The 18,569-nt window shown below is 39.7% G+C and overlaps 1 protein-coding gene across 9 annotated transcripts in view; it reads right to left on the reverse strand.

Moving 5' to 3' along the window:
- Positions 1 to 18,569, reverse strand: part of PTK2 (protein tyrosine kinase 2) — a 185,724-nt gene that overhangs the window by 49,895 nt on the left and 117,260 nt on the right. For all 9 annotated transcript variants that reach the window (XM_085322275.1, XM_085322667.1, XM_085322510.1 and 6 more), the window contains 7 exons: positions 17,568 to 17,622; positions 14,838 to 14,978; positions 14,053 to 14,130; positions 12,915 to 13,022; positions 11,206 to 11,323; positions 2,481 to 2,511; positions 842 to 894 (listed from right to left, as the gene is read on the reverse strand). In XM_085322275.1, coding sequence (XP_085178401.1) covers positions 842 to 894; positions 2,481 to 2,511; positions 11,206 to 11,323; positions 12,915 to 13,022; positions 14,053 to 14,130; positions 14,838 to 14,978; positions 17,568 to 17,622 — 584 coding nt within the window. The remainder of the gene's footprint in view (positions 1 to 841; positions 895 to 2,480; positions 2,512 to 11,205; positions 11,324 to 12,914; positions 13,023 to 14,052; positions 14,131 to 14,837; positions 14,979 to 17,567; positions 17,623 to 18,569) is intronic.

The following is an 18,569-nucleotide window of genomic DNA, read 5'->3' on the forward strand; positions in this document are numbered from 1 at the left end:
TSGGCACTCTTATTTTGGTCACAAAAATGATTCCTGAGGCTTGTGGCCAAATACTGTAAACATCTATAGGGGAATGTCAGAATACTGGTACCMTTTTGCACAGAGAATCTCCTTTATAAACATTATATATAAGGATTCAGAAACATATTCCTACTAAGACAGACACTGAGWCCCTCAGAAGGATTTGTTTTCAGACTCTGCAAAAGAAAAATGTTCACTGTCAAGTAAAAAACTTCAAAAACAAACAAAAAAATACAGTAACCCCAAACAGAAATCTTAGAAGCCCCATAGTCTATAAAAACAACATATAATACCTCACATCCTCACCCTTCAATTAACTTCAGTGACYTTCAGTAGGAAAAATGCAACCACACTTTGATCTCTGCAGCAACTACATAAAATTAGCTGTTGAGTTTCCTCCTTCAGAAAAGGGACCATTAATATTTAATTGCCTATTTTCCCTTGTATTAAGCAGCTCCTTTGCAACCGCATTACAGATGGCCACATATTCAAAGCAACTTAAGATACAGTGTAAATATAAGAACATATATATATATATATATAAGAATATGCTAAAAAATAACATGCCATTACAAAACTTGGTGGAAATATTAATGACCAGCTTCCCTGCACGGAGACGGCCGTGCTCRCAAGCGGCGTGACGGAGAGGGATAGCTGCCGAACGCCTCCCTTTGCCGATCCCAGCCCAAAGGGACCCCGCTACGGTCTTGGGACAAGCCGCGAGCTCCAGCRGCGCGCGGGAAGCTGCCCAGACAGCCGCTGGCGAGGCTCACCGTTTTCTTTCTCTTTTTTTTATATCGTTTTCCTTAAGGATCCTTACCTGACACGGAGACCGTGTGCGACCTGACTCCCTGCTTCTCGTTGTTGGCCAGCCTGTAAAAGAGCGGTTGAAATCGCTGAATGCTGTACATTACTGCTCACCGCCACGCAGCCCGCGGGTGCCCGCTAGCAGGGCACCCACTGCACCTACTCGCAGGGCCAAGGCATTTTCCACAGCTGCCCGCTTTGACGGGGAAAAAAAAAAGAAAAAAAAAAAAAAAAAAAAAAAAAAAAAAAACAAACCAGGAATCTACCATTTCCCAGGCCAGCTGGGGGAGCAAGAGCGGAGGGAATGTTTCACAAGGACTGCTTTAATAGGCACATAAATTCACAGTACACTTAAAAATTAAATGCACTGACTAGGTAAATTATTATTTTTGGAAATGCATGCATCAGGAAATACGTGCATCACCTTACTGAGGCCAATGCTTGGTATTTCTAAACAGTTCAAAGGGAGTTTTTAAAATCAAGTAGTGCATGTCAATRCATGCAATTTTTTTATCTGCTTTCTTTAGCAAATATTGGAGATAAAAAGTATATCTAAAACAGAGCTATACACCAAATACTGTGCTTTTTATATGTAATACTTCTGGATGAATGAATTGAGTTTTTGCCTGTTGGATAACTTATCCTGTAAAAAAACACATTTAAATTGAGTTATATGCCAAGTAAATGAAGGAAACCAATTGAAATTGGATTTATTTTATCTATGGAAGATCATTAGTAAAAGATRCACTCCAACAAATTCTTTGAACAACTTTTTTTCCTTATACACATGCACACAAAACTTTAATGGTAAGAAAGYAAAAGAATAGTGCGCTTCCAYGCTTTGAGAAGTTTGAAATTTCATCTGTCAGAAGCAAGTTTCTCCAGACRTCACATGATGTCGGCTAGTACTTTTGTTYGACAAAAGAGCATTCCTCTGCCACCTGCCTGCAAGTGTCGCCATACCCTGAACACAGCGTCACCATAAAAATAGCCAGAGAAAAACCAAATTCGTTTGTCTGACACAGATTAGCATTCTCTACACATCCACAGCTGTTATTAGAGAACTATTTTGGTACTTAAGTATCTTTTTTAAAAATAGGCTAAAATATTTGCTATGTTAAATACTATTCTTTATTATAGTTGAATTTAGAGGTCCCAACTTAGATCGGTCCAATTATGCAAGTGCTATTAAGAACGGAGATAGGACAGATCTATGATAGAAGTTTGTTCTCTATTTCATATAAGCAGAGAAAAGAGACAAAAAGGCAGAACAGCACTGTASATGTACTCACAGAGAGGCTGAATTCACCATTCAAAAACTGTTTAGCATTTCTCCTATAATTAAATTTACTCRTGGACTTAAAATAAATAGCCTGCATCCCAGTTCAGTCTCTATCCAAAACATCCTGCTCTCGCTATTGCCARTCTACACATCAGTTATCTTTTTTCCTTAGGTTTTGTATCTAGTATCTTTATAATTGATGCCTCTKTCAGTCCTTTATGTCCCACGGTCTGCTCTGACCACCTGCTCTTCTTCTAGACTCCAAAAGCAGTAACAAAAATTAAGCATATATAGAAAGTCCCAAGGTGTCAAAAGCAGAACTATTTTTCAAGAATTTTTAATATATGAAAAATGAAAGCGTAAAACTTACTTTGGTATTGATGGTAAAGCTCTTTCACCTTCTGTGTGAAGAGGAAGAAAACAGGATTAAATTTTTTAATAAAGTTTCCAATTTCAATGTGCAATAGATACATGCATGAAATATTAATTATCACAATCTCTCAGGCAAACTATGTTGATTCAAAAGACTGTTCTAAACTTATGTCATGAGCAGCATATCAACACATCTTCTAATCAGTGATATAGGTCTTCTGACAAAATCTTACCTAAGAAAAACGTACCCAAAATATATAAACCTCCTTCTTTATTCATAACAATTTAACTCTGATAGATCACCTGCACAAAGCATGACAGTATCTCACCTCGCTRCTGGTGAATGTTTCTCCTTTATCTCCAAGATGCGCTAAGTACTAACATAAATAAAATTACTGAAGTCAACTTGAATTTCTGACAAGACATCTGATATAAATCATTCACTCACGTAACATATTATACCAATTTCACATTTGATTTACACTGTAAAATAGTAATGCTTAGTAGCCAGAGACGAACTTAGYGTTTTGTAAACTATTTGCAAATCCTCTGCCAGTGTAACTTTCTTTGATAATGATATTGTGTATAAATGCTTGGATGTAAATAATTAAAATTGTTGTTTCTCCTGATGATGAGACGCTGATGATGASTGTCCATGTGGGAGAGGATGATGGGGAAATTACTAAGCCTTTACTAAAGCCACTGACAAGTTTTGGTAAATTGAAATTAAGCAGTGAAGGAGAGAAATGGGCAACCAGAACAGACATATATCTCTAAGTCACAGGAGCACTGATGAAGCAACCTGAGAGCAAATGGAAAACTGCACTATATACTGTTTTCGCAAATTCTTGTAAATTCCAGGGGCTTTTTTTCTCCTACATCTAAATTCCTGAAATTTCCAGAGCTTATAAAAGAAATCTCATCTTTGTGTGCTCTCGGACAGAGTGGAGAAATGCTCACTAATGACATGATGGTGCTCTACATGGCAAAACACAGGATTTTGTTACACTTATTTTGTTACCCAAAGTTTTAGCGACATAGCTGTGCTCACCAACATAGGTTTGTTTTAAGTATATTTGCAATAAAGTTTCAAAGATGAAAGATGCYAATAGCACTGCCTGTTAGGTCATTAAGATCCATTTTCAGTTTCCTACAACATTGCTGTACTTTTACCAAGCAGGTCAATGGTTTCRATGCTGAATTTCTGCCCCGGGCTGGCTGGCTTATTTTTAGGGAAGAGTTCAGACCTTACAGTATTAAAGAAAAGGAAAATCCATATATTTTATTTTTGGAAATTGCCTGAGCCTCTATGATTTGAAGCACTGTAATTTGATAAGAGGTGCTGCTTGTACCAGAATGTTTCATGTTTCCTTTTATCATCTCAATGAAAGTTTGCCTAATTTTGATCAAGCTATCAATTTTTCTTTTGGGGGGGGGGGCAGGGGGAACCATTGCAATGCAGGCATGCTCAGCAGAGCACTAACGCAGCCTTGCAACTACACTGAAAGCATTTCCTCTTCAGTGAGGATGCCCAAGCCTCTAATGGTGGCCAAGCTGCACCTAGCAGCGTTCTCCACGAACCAGCATTTTCCAGCTCCTACCAGCTCCCGGGTGACAAACTGAACGTGCACCACGTAGCTAAAGCATATGCTCCTTAATCCCCTTAAAGCTTTCACACATGAAAAAGCACACATGCACCATGCCCACAAAGCAACCGAGTGTGCTCTCYGCTGACCAAAGCGTACGTGCAAGTAACTGAACATGCTCCATCTCTTCAAGCTCTCAAGCAGACCTCCACATGCTCCCTGCCTACGGGGCAAACACACATGCTCCAAAATCGGCCCAGGGCCACAAAGACACATTTTTCCTAGTGTGTTTGGACACTGGAAAAAGACCCCCAAAAAAGACTGAAGGAAAAAGACAGGCAATTGTACTTAAAAGTGTAGAGCAGAAAGAAGTTCAACTTAACTGTACAAAGGATAAGAGAGGGGCACCTCAAGGTCACACTGGGGATTCAAAAGGAAGATACAGCAAGGAAGGCAAATATAAGGAAGAACTGCAATTTGGGAGATGACTGTGAGTAGCTAGGCAAGGTAACTAGAACAAGGACCTGAAACTGGGGGACAGACAAAGGACAGCAAGATGATACAAGAAGCATGAGGAAGGCGAGAAAGGTACCATGAAATGTGAGCACAACCAAGACCTTTTGGGAAAGGAAATCAAAGGCAAAGATCCTGCAAGGCGGCACAGTGCGACAAGCATGAGATCAGAAGTTTGAAGATGCCTAGCACTAAAAAGATGAGTAGGGGGAAGAGAGGAGAACCCAAAAGAGAGAGATCAGCTGGGGCAGATTCAAGCTGGATGGAGCCAAAGGCATCAAGCTTGGAGAAGAAGGCACAGAAGTTTTGCCTGCTACCGTGCAAGCCTCCGTGGGGTTGTGAATAAGACTCAAGAACTTTAGGTCTCACCTGAGCTCTATGCCAGCAGTAATTATTTGTGAAAGTGTCCTGCGTGCTAGTCCATATTCCAGTATCTTTCCTAGATTTGGCAGTGGATTACTGGTTCAGAAGGTGCTGAAGAATCAAGTGTGTGTCACCGATAAAAAATACTTGCTGCCTGTTACTTTTAAAGGCTTAAGAAATGATACACCTGTACAAACCTCTATGTCAGAAGAATGMTACTAAATTGCAAAGTTAAACTTCATCGTTTCCATATTTTTAAATCAAAATAGCYGGTGCTCTGTTAGTAACCAGCTATTCCAAATATTTTTCCCTGTTGTTCACTATGTAGCTCCATAACACACTAAATACACACTATTAAACTTGCTGAGTATCAAAAAGGACCTCTCGAAGAGAGAGGAAGACAGGATCTAATTTTCCAGGGCAGGATTAAATTGCCCTAACCATGAGATCTCCCACTCTGTTCCTGCGAGTCTCTGCTTCACTTACTGAACAACATCTCTTTTACTAAAAAATACTGATTTCATCTTAAAGTGGGCCCATTCCATGCATTTTATGAGATAAGGAGAATGTGAATCGAAGTGCTTTTGAGAAATAAGTGGAACAGTGATACGTAGTTAATGAGTAATAACATACAGAGATGCAAGACGGAACCGAAATTAAACAAGCGTTTCCCAAATTTTTAGTTTCTTGTGGTTTGGTTAACATTCTCTTATTGCACCTATTTGTGCTTCATTTTGCTCAAATTTTGAAAAGTTGACTTATTTTCAACTGTAGCCACACAAGGCAAGGATGGAWAAAGCAGACCACAGCGGACACCAGGAAGAATCAGTAGTTGTGGGAATGGATAAGCAATAAATGATCACAGACTGAGGGCTCCATACCTGAGAAGGTTTCTGCGTCTTGGAACAAAGGAGCATGGTGGAAGCAGAAAAAGGCAGCAGGCACGGGGAGTGAAAAAAGACTTGTAGAGTGTGATAGAGGCACAAGGATTTGAGGGTGGCTGGAAAGCAGTGCAAGGAAACGATGGGCAGGGACAGAGAAAAGAGAGACTCCAGGCCAAGTTAAATGAAAGTTTAATTTTCAGATGTTAAAAAAAAGGGGGGGGGGAACTTAAGGTTTCAATGTAATTAAAATCACATAATTCCTGATCATTCCCTATCAGGAATGGCTGCGAGAGCTGGGCCTGTTTAGCCTGGGGAAGAGAAGYCTKAKGGGGGACCTTATCAATGTGTWYAAGTACCTGAAGGGARGGTGTCAGGAGCACGGGGACAAACTCTTTTCAGTTGTCCCACATGACAGGACAAGAGGCAATGGGCAGAAATTGAAGCACAGGAAGTTCTGCCTGAACRTGAGGGGGAATTTCTTCCCTGTGAGAGTGATGGAGCCCTGGAACAGGCTGTCCAGAGAGRTTGTGGAGTCTCCTTCTCTGGAGATCTTCAAGGCCYGCCTGGATGCARCCCTGTCTAACATGCTGTAGGTRACCCTGAGCAGGGAGGTTGGACTAGATGATCTCCAGAKGTCCCTTCCAACCTTACTGATTCTGTGATTCTATGATCTCCCTTTTTGCCATCCCTTAACAGACACAAAGGGCGTAAATGATTTTATTTTACCTTTCGCGATAAAAATTTGAAGGAAAGGAGCCTGGCTTCAATGGGTCTAACAAGAGCTGTCAAAACTGGGCTCCTTTTCCTTGCAATGCTCCCRTTTGCAAACTCCAAATAACAGTGACATCCAAGAGTGCTTGTAAACTGCCAGAAGCAGCAGAGCGATGCACTTCCAYGCAGCGAACAGCGCTGGCCCTTACCCGCCGGGCTGCCGCGGCGTGAGAGCGGCGGCAGCAGCCTGCTCTGCCCAGCGAAAGGCAGGAGCACCCCGCACCGCTCCTGAGCAGCGATCTGACTCCTGCAAGAATTAGCACTGCCCAGCTGCCAGGACCACATCCACCTTACTGCTGTCAGAGCTATGCCCCAGGAACAGGGGAAATGCGAGAAAAGTAAGCATATATATACACCTATATATATTTACATGTTTTTATATAGAGATAGAAATATATATGTATTTCTTTTAATGTATGTGTATATATAAAACCCAGTGAAAAACAGATATAAATCAATCACTTCAGGTAGTATCTCCCAAGCTGGTACTCAGCCATTTGCAGCTTATATACCAAGTAAAATGAGAACTGTTCATCAGTCCYTTTGTAGTTACAAAGTCAAAATATATTCCTAACTACATCCACGTAAAAGCACATGCTGTCCTTTCTAGATCACATTCTACCCAGTTGTCCACTGAGTTAAAAAAAAAATGGCTATGCGTGACTGAGGACACACGAGAAGAGCTCTCACGTATTTTGATTTACCACTATGTAAACTGTGTTCCCATCTGACTGAAATAATTTGGAAAGCAAATACTGTAAGAAGGTGCCTGTCAAAGCGACAATACCGTAAGAATTACAATACATACAGGGCTATTCGGATAAGATGCAAATCATTCAGTTTTCACATGAATGAACTGTGAACAAATACCTTCTTGGTAACTTCACAGATTATTTAATTTCATCATGAAGTAATTCAGACTAGTTTTCATTTGGCGGTGAGCCTTTTGGATTCAGAAGGAAAAAACATGTAAATGTGAAGATTAGTTCTGGTATAAAGAAAAGACAATCAGTTATCCATCTGAGTTGCTTAAATGTTTTTTTTTTTCTGGAGTATTTTTAGTCTTTTATAAGAGRTTTGACAATTTTGCATTACTTAAGAAACTTGTTTAAAACTGATAAATAGACACAGAGTTCAGCTCTCTGACTCTAGACTTAGATCTCTGGAAACGACCTAGAGCAATGTCCAGCCAGTAAGTCATGTTTTATGTTTTTGTCAATCACTTCATTTGTATTCTTCCTCTATAAGAGAAAGCAAGATAATGAAAATACAAATACTACATTTAAAGTTTCTACATWGGTCTAAATTGACATATGTACCAAAATATTTATGAAAAATAAAATAAATCGAACAGAAATACCCCACATGCTGTCCAGGTCTGAAGCGTTACCAAGTGCTCTCATCAAATTAAGAGAAACTGGATTATTAATRGATAGTGAGACTGATTACACCCCAAAGACACCACTTCTGTTAGCAATCAAGAGAGATAATTTATGTGGAGACTTGCAATAAACAGATTTACAACAGAGAGGGAAAGGGAAAGCTCARAAAGGAAGAAAAAGATGTATCTCTTGGATCTAGAGTTGCTACAAGGATTTTTTTCTGATATATCTTATAGAATCAGAGCTCACCACGGGAGCGAGCAGTGCTCATGGTGGGAATGTGCTCCTGCAGAACATTTAACTGATGTGTTGAGTATTGCTATGAAATAAAAACTTCAGATTTTAAATGCACAACAAATGGTTTAGGTCAGCTTGTATCTAGGAAATCATATTTATGGAGAAATGAGAAAAAGTTTAAATTTAAGGGATTCTCTACATGTCTGCATAAAGAAGAGTCTTTAAGTACAGTTCCCAAAGTTCCTGTTCCCAAAGTGCTATATAACGTTCCTACATAAGTGAATCGCTGCTCACTGGCCTTAGCAAAAATACACTGCGAATATCATACAAATAAACACGTTTCATTACATGCATTGATTTATTCTGAATTAGTGCTTATAGGCAAACCACAGTGCAAGCACAGGCAAACACAGCTGTGCTCAGTACTGTACAACATACAGAAAAACCAGAGCTCCTGCCTTTGAGGAGCTTAGTGACTCCAGATGACAAGTAAGTCAGGTTGGAAGACGACAATGTTAGAAAGAAATAAAGTAAAAATAATAAAAAGGTGGGTCTATTTTTATCCCCACTCAGTAATTCAGGACTTGTCGCAGTAATCAGGACTCATGTGCCCTGCCAGCCTTAGCCAGCAGATAATTGTATGCATCACGGAAGAGGCTGGAAATTAAGGAGAACACAGTGATTTTTGTACAGATTTTGACTGGGAGTCAATCCTTTGCTTGCGCAGGAATAGCATAGAGGAAAGCAGAGCAGGGCTTGGCAGAGAAAYGGAAATCCAGGCGCCTGGAGCACAGTGCAGCGCTGGAAGCCTGCAGATTAGGTGAACAGAGATAAGGCTCGATGATGAAGGCTTTTATGGCCCTGTGGTTGCTATTGAGAGAGGCAGAAATGCAATAATCACCCAGAAAGAAAACAGCAACGGCACTTTGGGTAGTTAAGAGCATCTATGTGAAAAGCAAGCCATTCTAGTAACTGAGGAACAAGCTGATTGAGCACTGGCAAGGCAGACTAAACAGACCAAATCTCTGAAGTACCACCTACACAGAAGTGGCAGGAATTGGCCAAAGCCAACACGTGTGCCTCTGAAGAGAGGGCAGAGGATGACAGCATCACAGTGATGCAGCTATCCATCAACCTAGGATGACTGAGAGGTAGGGAGAGGTGAAATGCTAGGATATAGGAAAGTTAAAAGCTCAACTTCAGCTACTTCAGTTCAAGTCGGCAAACTGTCGATCTGAATCGCTGCGGGCTACTGGAATAAAGCTTGGAGAGAAAACAAAGAGAGCGGCAACAAACCTCAAACCATCATTTTTCACAAGAGGAAAGGAATGGTGATTACTTTTCAAAATGAGAGCAGGCATAGAAGATAATCACTTGAAGGTACAGACCAGACCAGCGAAATGAAAAATCTGGGGCTGCGGTGCCAATTTAATTTTAAAGGAGCAGTAAGCTAGCCTTATCACTGATGCTAGCTTATCCTTTTTTTGGTGTTGAGCTTTGGTGCCAACGGTCCAGCCCCACTGAGCTGCGCACTAGTTTGGCTAGCAGAGTGGAATTTGTGTAGCAGAGGCAAGATTTGCTGCTACATGGAGATAAGGTTGCACGACTAATGCTAAAGCTAAAAGTTAGCGGTACATGTTAGAGTCAGAAATAAGAAACAGAAATGTTCAGATTTCAGAATAATTTAAGCAATTATTAAGTGCTATCAAAATGTCTAACACCCTAAAGTCACATTGCTTCGTTACTGAACGACCAATTTTTGTTGKTTTTTTTTTTGTTAACAGAAGGGTACAAGCAGATTTCAGAGCCATGCACAAGCAGGATGCTAATTAYGGACCTGTGAAAGACCCAAACCACGTCAGTATTACCCATCCGGAACAACACACTGGGGACACCACAAATTGGAACACAAATTGGAAAAAAAAGTGGGACAAAAAAGCAAAAACATGGCTAAAGGGGACTTCAGATTGTAGAGCTTCCACTTCGTATCACAACCAATAAACTGTCCACTTTTGTACTTATGTTTAACAGAATTCTTTTGTGCAAATGGAAAGAGTAGCCAACACAGCTAATTTTCCAGTATTGAAYAAAGTGTTCAGCTGAGTAATCCAACTCATCAACGACGATATCAGTGCTTTAGCATCTTTCTGGGATGATGCATGTACTATCTCTTGTATTACAAATGCGAAAGAAGGGAATAGTTTATCCCTTGTTTTAGGAGCCAAAAATGCTGCATTCATTTCCACAAGTGAAGATGAATAAAGGGCAGAAATTTCCAGTTTTAAGCAGCTTTGYTTCAGTATTTTTCAATAATTTAAGTCTTGCTGAAAGTTGAAATTTTTCTAACAAAATCTAATTACAATTCTCTCTTTAAAGCTAGCTGTATCCACGCCCTAGTCTCACTGCTACCGACTTGTGGCCTGCTGCAAAAACAACTGATCAGCTCCACAAAATACTTGCTTTACTTTAATTCTGTTTCATGAGAAACACTCATCAGCCACCTACCACAGATTACAAGATAAAAAAGGAGATGTTTTACATATCTGAGAGGAAGGTGGAATTTTTCAAAAACTATCAATTGTTAAAATCTTATCCAAATTCATTCTGATTGATGTCGCTGAATTACCACTCAGATACTGGGAATCACTTTTCAAGGTAACGTTGCTTTGTTAGGAGAGTCTTTAATTACAATTTTCTTACTTCTGCTAGTTAAGTTTAAAAATAGCATAAAAGCACTGACTCCTGGAAAAAAGTCTGAATTACCGTCATAAAAAAATTTCTATGGAACAGCATTTATTATCTGCCTCTACAAAAACACYTTCAGTTTCCTCCAAGAAAGACAGCATTCTCCAAGCGAGGATTTTGCTCCTACCTTGAGTCTTCTATTCCAGTTTCAAACACTCTATCAGCAGATAGCAACTAATGACCTAGCAGAGGGTAGCAGGTACCAAATGATGTGTTTCCTCCCGGACGAAACCTCTCCTTACCTTTCTGTGGCCTGATAATAAAAGACTGTGTGGCTCCGTTCACCAGGCGGCAATATCCGTCTATCAGGTCAGCCATGTTCTCTGCAATGGTTAAGGATGGTGCTGTCACTGTCAGAGGCTAAAGAAGGGGAAAAACAAGGCACCAACAAAGAGGTATTATTGTAGCTGCAAACGCGGAGCAGAACAGCTGCATCACTGCATCAGAACTTCACCCACATTTGCAAACAGTAAACAGAAGCAGATGGRTAAGTGAAGAGCTATCAGATTGTAAAACATTATTTGCACTTTGCTGGCACCACAGCCTGCAAGGTGCCATTCCCATACACCGCAACATCCCTAGTATTTTGGAAGTGGTCTGCCAGTCCTAATCTGCTTTCTTTACCTTCTGTTTAGCAAATTTAAATAATGAGGTCAGAAAGCAGAGCTGATAAAACCTTSAACGCAAATGTAAGATTGATCTGGGCTCATCAACTGGTTTCCTGGTCAAACTTTCAGCCAACAACGGTTTACTAAAATCGCTATAATTTTTGTGGCCACTATCATGACAATTCTGTAAAAGCTGCTTATTCCCTAAAACTCTTCCAGGTGATAGCTTTCTTTCTGCGTTTTCCACACTTTCATAGCAATTCATTCTGTGCCCTCAAAAGTAATCTCTTCAACTTAAAAACAGTTTAACATTAAAAAGAGTTGGAGAGTGGAGAAGTGGGGAAGCGGAAGAGAGACAGTCATACAGGCAAACTATTTACGTTAATAGTATCAACACTCACCCTCCCCTGCACATGTTTGCCGAATTACCCTCTATCCTTTTCTGTCACAGAGACTGTTTTCCAGCAAATAAAAGCTAATTCTATTTCCAACTCTGTCCTCATGTAATATTCCCTATTTTCTTCTTTCACAAAAGTGAAGCTCCTCAGTATCCACTTCAGTTTAAAGCATCATATACATGCTATTACTAGAAAGTTGCACTTAAGAGCTAATACTTCTTAATTAAACTTCTTTAATAAAGATTAGAGTATACAAGAATCAAACGAGCTACAAATCTATTTTAAATATGAAAATATCTGACTAGCATAATGATTATGACTACTCATAATCATCTTTCATTCTCCCTTAAATAACAAGAAAAGTGGAATAACTATACGGAATGCTTGGAACCCAAAACACGCTTAAATATAATTCACTGGCTGTATTATAGAAGAAGCTACAGAGTTTAGCAATAACTAAAGTCTTTGGCCATGGCACTATCCTCATATAGTCAGGCAGTTCCATGCTCAAAAATGCTTATAACTGGATTAGGCAAGATGCTTGATAAAAAGGAAATTAGAGTAAAAGCTGTTAGATGTTTCTGCCATACCGTTTATTCTCTGTATGGCTTCAGGCTATCTCTATGTACAAAAAACTTCACAGCAGTGAGAAAAAAATAGAAAAAAAMCAAAGATTAATTTCTGGAGGCTTCAATCTCTGGTAAAGGTAGGTATACAGCTGTTGGCTAAAAACAGTGATAAATATTCTTCTTATATGTATAAAYGTGAGACATACTTCTAGAATAATACATTTATCATAACTACACTAACAGTAGAAAAATCCAGAGTGAAGTTGCAGACAAGAACATAAGTATAATATACAGAATATCTTCATTAAGAGGATGCTAATTCCATTTTTTAGGAAAATCAAGGTAAATAGGTTTATCACAACTATCAATACTGTACCTCAGGTGCACCTGCTATCTTGAGCTGTAACATTCCTTTTCTGTCCTTGTCTTCACTATTTGAATACTGAATAGTCTGCACTTGATTAAAATCCGCTAGGTGAGTCGGCTGCAGAAAGGCAATGGAAAAAGTGGAGAAAATTCAAAATTATAGCAAAATAGTTTGACTTTACTCCTAAAGTTGCAAAAATATATGCAGACTTTGATCTCCAACTCACACTGTAGAAAGTCTGTTCCTTTGTCTCCTTCTACAATTTCTTTGGGATTTGGGTAACAGCATTTGCAAGKATTTGCAAAATTAAACCAAGCACCAAGTGTGCCTTCAGAGGTCACTGTTGAGTAACACTAAGCACACGCTAAGTACGCAGCGGAAACAACCTCTTTGGGGTCAAGATAGAAAACTCAACAGGTCAACCACATGGTATCTGCACTCAGAATACTTCTATAACCTCCAGACTGCTTTAAAAGACATATTCTTAGCTGACTACATATTCCTGATCTCCAGATTTCTTCACCACCTATGAATTAGTTTCAACAAAAGCTGGAAATATTGCTCAACATAAATCATGGCTGTAAAGCTCCCAAATGTTTTGTTATTAGCAGAATTGGTCTGAACAGACTTCCTGAACATGTCCATGGTTAAAAGAAAAGCTGTAATGCAGTCAATAGCAGGCAAAAGTACAAGGTTGTYAGGAGAATAATGTAAAGTGCATTACGAACCAGCAATGGCTGTATGGCCAGTGCTAAACACTAATTGATTAAACAAGTTATTTATTTAAATAGTATCCCTCAGACAAGCCAGGATAATTTAGAATAACTTGCATGTTTCACTGTTAAAATCAGGCACCACTAATACTTCAGTTCCTTATGTGAGTGCTTCAATGGGTACAAAAGCTGGAAAATTCAGTACTGAGGMTGACACTGTCTCTCCACTTAACCCTGTCGTGTTTACTCCCATCCCACATCATGAGTTAATGCCTGAATAAGCTTTTTACTCTGAATTTCCTGGCTGTTCTGAGTTTAACTCAAGGATTAGCCCTTCCATCCTCTTCGTGTAAAGTTCAATTCACAACAGGCCACGGCGGACTTGATAGCTTGTTAAGGCTCTAACTGAGAGAGGAAACCAGGARTAGACTTACATTAGCGCCCTTGTCCGTAAGGTAACTGATTCCTTCTTCCGGGCCGATTGCCAGCTCCACCGAAATAATCCAGCTCGACTTCAGGATTGAAGGAGGAAGATGGTGCAGAATTTYAATAGTAAGAGAAGAAAACGTCATGGAACACTGTCCTCTAATGTTATCATTACAGTCTTCAGTAATTAACCTCTAGAAGCTTCTAAATTCTTCAAACATTTAAAAATATATTAAGATCAAGTAATTCAATAAGTAGCAAAACTACTGAGGTCTGGTTTCTTGGAGATGTGTGGTACTAGAGTGAGTTTCAWTGTATTTTATCTTGGGTCCACATGGGAAGTGAGCTCCTACGTTTCCTCTTTTCTCCCCGTGGATGTCCACATTCATGTTTTAGTATCTACTCGAGTGTCTATTTTCACGGAGTTTGTAGATTCAAGGCCCGCTGCCAAATCGTTTTGAAATTGGTGGAGATTAAAAGGTACGAGAGAAGGATTTATAGACAGATAGAAGCACAGCAGTCTCATTTCCGTGGAAACCAGGTTTTAACACCAATACAAATAGCTACTAAAGCACAATCCCTACTCTACTAATGAACGTTTCTTTTTCTGACACTCATCTGAGAATACTGGGAATATAATCAATCAGTCAATATATTGTGTTGTTAATGGAATCCAAGGGCTCTTCTCAAAATCAAAGCATGAACTAAGCAGGCAATTAACCGCAGGACTAAGCAAAGCCTATCAGACTGCTAACGTACAGCACGTATGCTGCTGCCCCCATCCCGTACTTACACCGAGAGCACACTTGAAGCATTCCTTGTCAAATCTGTACACCGGAGAGAGGATCTCAAAGAACTTCAAAATACTTTCTTCTCTATTGAGGTTGGCAAATTGTCGAAATGTTTGCTGGATTAATTTTCGTAGTGTTTTGGCCTGTGTATTAAGAAGTTTAAAGATGAATTATTTTCATTCTATGTATATTAGAAGTATCAGTGACTGAGTATCTTAACAACAGTTTCTTTAATGAAACACAGCAGAGAGCTCTCAAGGAAAAAAAAAGCTTTGCAACATGGACAACAAACTACTGCCTTCAAACCTCTGCTTGACAACAAATTTTTTTCTGCTATACATTACAGCAGGAATACCTGGGAAACACAGTTTCAGTTAAACTGCAACACAAGTCAACATGCTAACTTTTGCAGAAATTGTTTTTTCTAAATTCTCCATTTCTCCTACTTTCTTAATTGTCTACCAATAGAAAAAACACTGCAACCAGCAACCTGTACCTTCATACTAGGTCTTAATTTTGTTTGTCATCATACATTATCCTCTTATGCGGTAAGATTAACCCTCAGCTGCAGCTGTGTCTCACGCTCTGTGAGCAAATATCACAGATTATCTGTAACATACTGAACTCTCAGAGTTCGAGAAGATGCAAAATACYTGCCGTATAAATAAATGAAATTAAAATAGTGAATTCAAATCAACTGAAAGTAAACATTTAAATATAGAAGTTGCATATGTTAATTATACTGCTTATCATTTTATTAATTGTTTCCAGGACGGAAACAACTACTAAGCAGAGCAGCCCAGGTTGTCCTACCAACAGCCCCCACGTGGGGCAGTGGGACAGAGACTGGGCCAGCTCCAGATTACACATGCTTCGGGCAAAACCGAGCGAGGCATCAAGGATMTCTCGTAAACACCCTGTCCCTAGGTGCCAGGATTCACCCAGACGCTGCCAGCAAAAGCGCARTAGCTCCTCTGCTGTGTCCTAATCAAGAGCATATGTGTGCTGTGCATCGAGCCAACTGATTCACTGTCTTTCACCACTATTTACATCATGTAAYGCCAAAATGCCAAAGCCGCATACACAGCTGTTCTTTCTCCCCTTTGCCAAAGCTTGAATTGCATCTAATGCAGCTCGATGGGGTGTAAAAAAAATAAGTACCCTCTTTCTCATGCATTTGCCAACTAAGAATGACAGAAGGTAAAAAACAGGTTTATTTTTGTAGTATGTCAAGGTTAGGACAGGAAAGACCAGTATTCCTCTAAAAAAACCATACCTCACTTCCCTACTGTAACAGCCTTAAAGCACCTCGTCCTTCCAGGACGCCTACGACAGCCCCCCGCACTATGCAAACCGACATAAACCTCCTCTTCCGTCGTTCGTGCTTGCCCTCTGTTTATGCATTCATTTTTAGTAGCCCTTCAAAGTACATTAAGGGCTCAAATTAGCCAGGAACTTCAGGAATGAGCATTCAGAGAAGGGTCCGACTCTAACAGCAGCGATGCAGCGGTACTGCATGTTCACCTACTGCACGATCGGCTCTGGACCGCTCCTGCCCAGAGCAGATGAAAAACAAGCTGAAAAAAATCTCGGTTGAGTGCACAAGGTTGACGTTAAATTACTCACTAAAAAAACTTGCCATGTGCATCCTTTGCCCGCCAGCTAAACACCATCATCCTTCACAGAGCGAGAGTCACTTAATTACTTGAACCAATCCTGGATTATGTTTAATAAGTCCTTCATTTTCACTGAAAAGCAGCAGCATTTTCCTTTCCTGTATTTTTTTTCTTTTGATATCTCCAGCTCTTTTTATTACTATAGGCTTCAGCTCGGCTTGACTTTCTGGTAATTCTTGCTACTTCTCCTATTCGTTTTCCTGATTTCTAAAGAGCGGCTTTCTCTGTTTCGAGGTAGCTGTTGTTTGTCTAGGTGAGGAGCCTTTCACCACAATTTGCGCATCTGGCAGAGCAGAACAGGCCTAGATAATTCCTTAAATTAAAATGAACAGCAATTACCATATTCACTCATCTCTGTTAGTTTTTTTAAAGAAGTATTTTGAAACAAAMCCCCCTTCAAGAGAGACCTTTTCTATTTACCCTTCCATTCAAATCACAACGATTAACTCTCCGCATGTAACTTAAACTCTCTTCCTAAATCCTCCATAGAACTGTCCTTGCTTACCAAAATCAGCTCTAAAATACAAATTTATGATATTTTACTTCCATATGAACAGCAGAGACTTTACTATGATTTTAATATCAAGATCACTATAGATGTAAAACTACTTAGTGACAACTCTTAACCCCTTCTTCCTAGTATGTTGAGAAAAATTGGCATTTTTTTTTTTACTCGGGGAACGTACAGACTTCAGTGGAAGCAAGACCCGATTAAAATTTGTAATCTAACCACGACTAACACGAGTGGAAACTGTTGGAAATCTTCCTTGAGTGACAGCTGCATACAGTTGTGAGCAAGGAAAGCAGAATTCGGTTTATCGAGTTGTCACTAAAAGTATGCCGTTTTCTTCACCTTAGTTCTTTCTTTCCAGGTTGCAYGTCTGTTGTTTAACTGGGGGATCTGTATCTTACCAATTTGTTAGATTGATTTGGAATTTTTTTCATCGGGACAGAACTGCGCTGCAATTCACTTACAGCGAAATCAGTCGTGCGCTTTTCAGCTGTGTGAAGGACATTTTTTTTCAGTAGTACACAACTAACTGGAACTATAATTACCTTTACTGAATCTAGTAAACTCTTCGGAAAAAAACGTCTTAAGCCAACATCTTTCCTGCAATAGAAACACACACATCATTAACAAAAAGTGGGAGGTATGATGCTGCTGTTCTTCAGGGTGTTTTCTTTTAGCGAATGCATCCAATACAATTATGATTTTCGTAGTAAAGTCCACGATGAGCTCAGAGTTGCAAACACAGTACCATTAAAACCCTGACCTTAGCTAGTCCACAGCAAATGTGCTATGGCACTATCTTCTAATMTAAAGGATACTGCATTTAGAGCAGGTATCTACTGTGTAACGTAGATACATGGGGGGGGACTTTACATGTTGGCTTGGGCACAGAGAAGTCCTGAGAAGAAAAACTGTTAATTGTGCATGTTTCATTAATTTGAAGAAAACTGAAAAAACAAAATTCTTACTCATGCAGTCATCCGAGAAAGGAACAATATAAAAACTGCAAATTCTAATAAACACCTGTTATTAGAGCGGATTACAAAGCACAGTGTAAGGGGGGGATCTCACGGTATCACCTCAAAGCAATGCCGACCGCTGTTTTACCCTTTGCAGGACGACAGTGAACATTTTGGAGCGATCTCCACCATCGCTTTTCTTCATATTTACAACCTAACTTTTGAATTCCCAGCTTCTATCGAAAGCAACCTCACTTCTTGCATCCACAAGGCAGGATCCTAATCCTGTCTGCAAGCCCCACTCCTGCAAGCTGCATCACATCAAGCTCACAATTTCACGTTTCAAAACAGGGTTGCCAGCCCCAGTTTGAAAACCAAAGCCACACAGTTTAAACATTTTCTTGGCTGAAACATGCTTCACCTAGCTTCTGTGTGACAAATATCTGTACCACTGCAACTGATGTTAGTTTTAAGAAAGAAAGTAGATGGCAGCAAAGCTGCCAGAGGCGTTAGCGCAGGAGAAGCTCGCTGTACAGCCAGGTATATCAAATATTGCATGAGCACAAACTAGATGCATAGCTGTTAGCA

This window comes from Rhea americana, unplaced genomic scaffold (assembly GCF_003343005.1).
Source record: "Rhea americana isolate MKP2758 unplaced genomic scaffold, rheAme1 scaffold_0, whole genome shotgun sequence".
NCBI classification, from domain to species: domain Eukaryota; kingdom Metazoa; phylum Chordata; class Aves; order Rheiformes; family Rheidae; genus Rhea; species Rhea americana.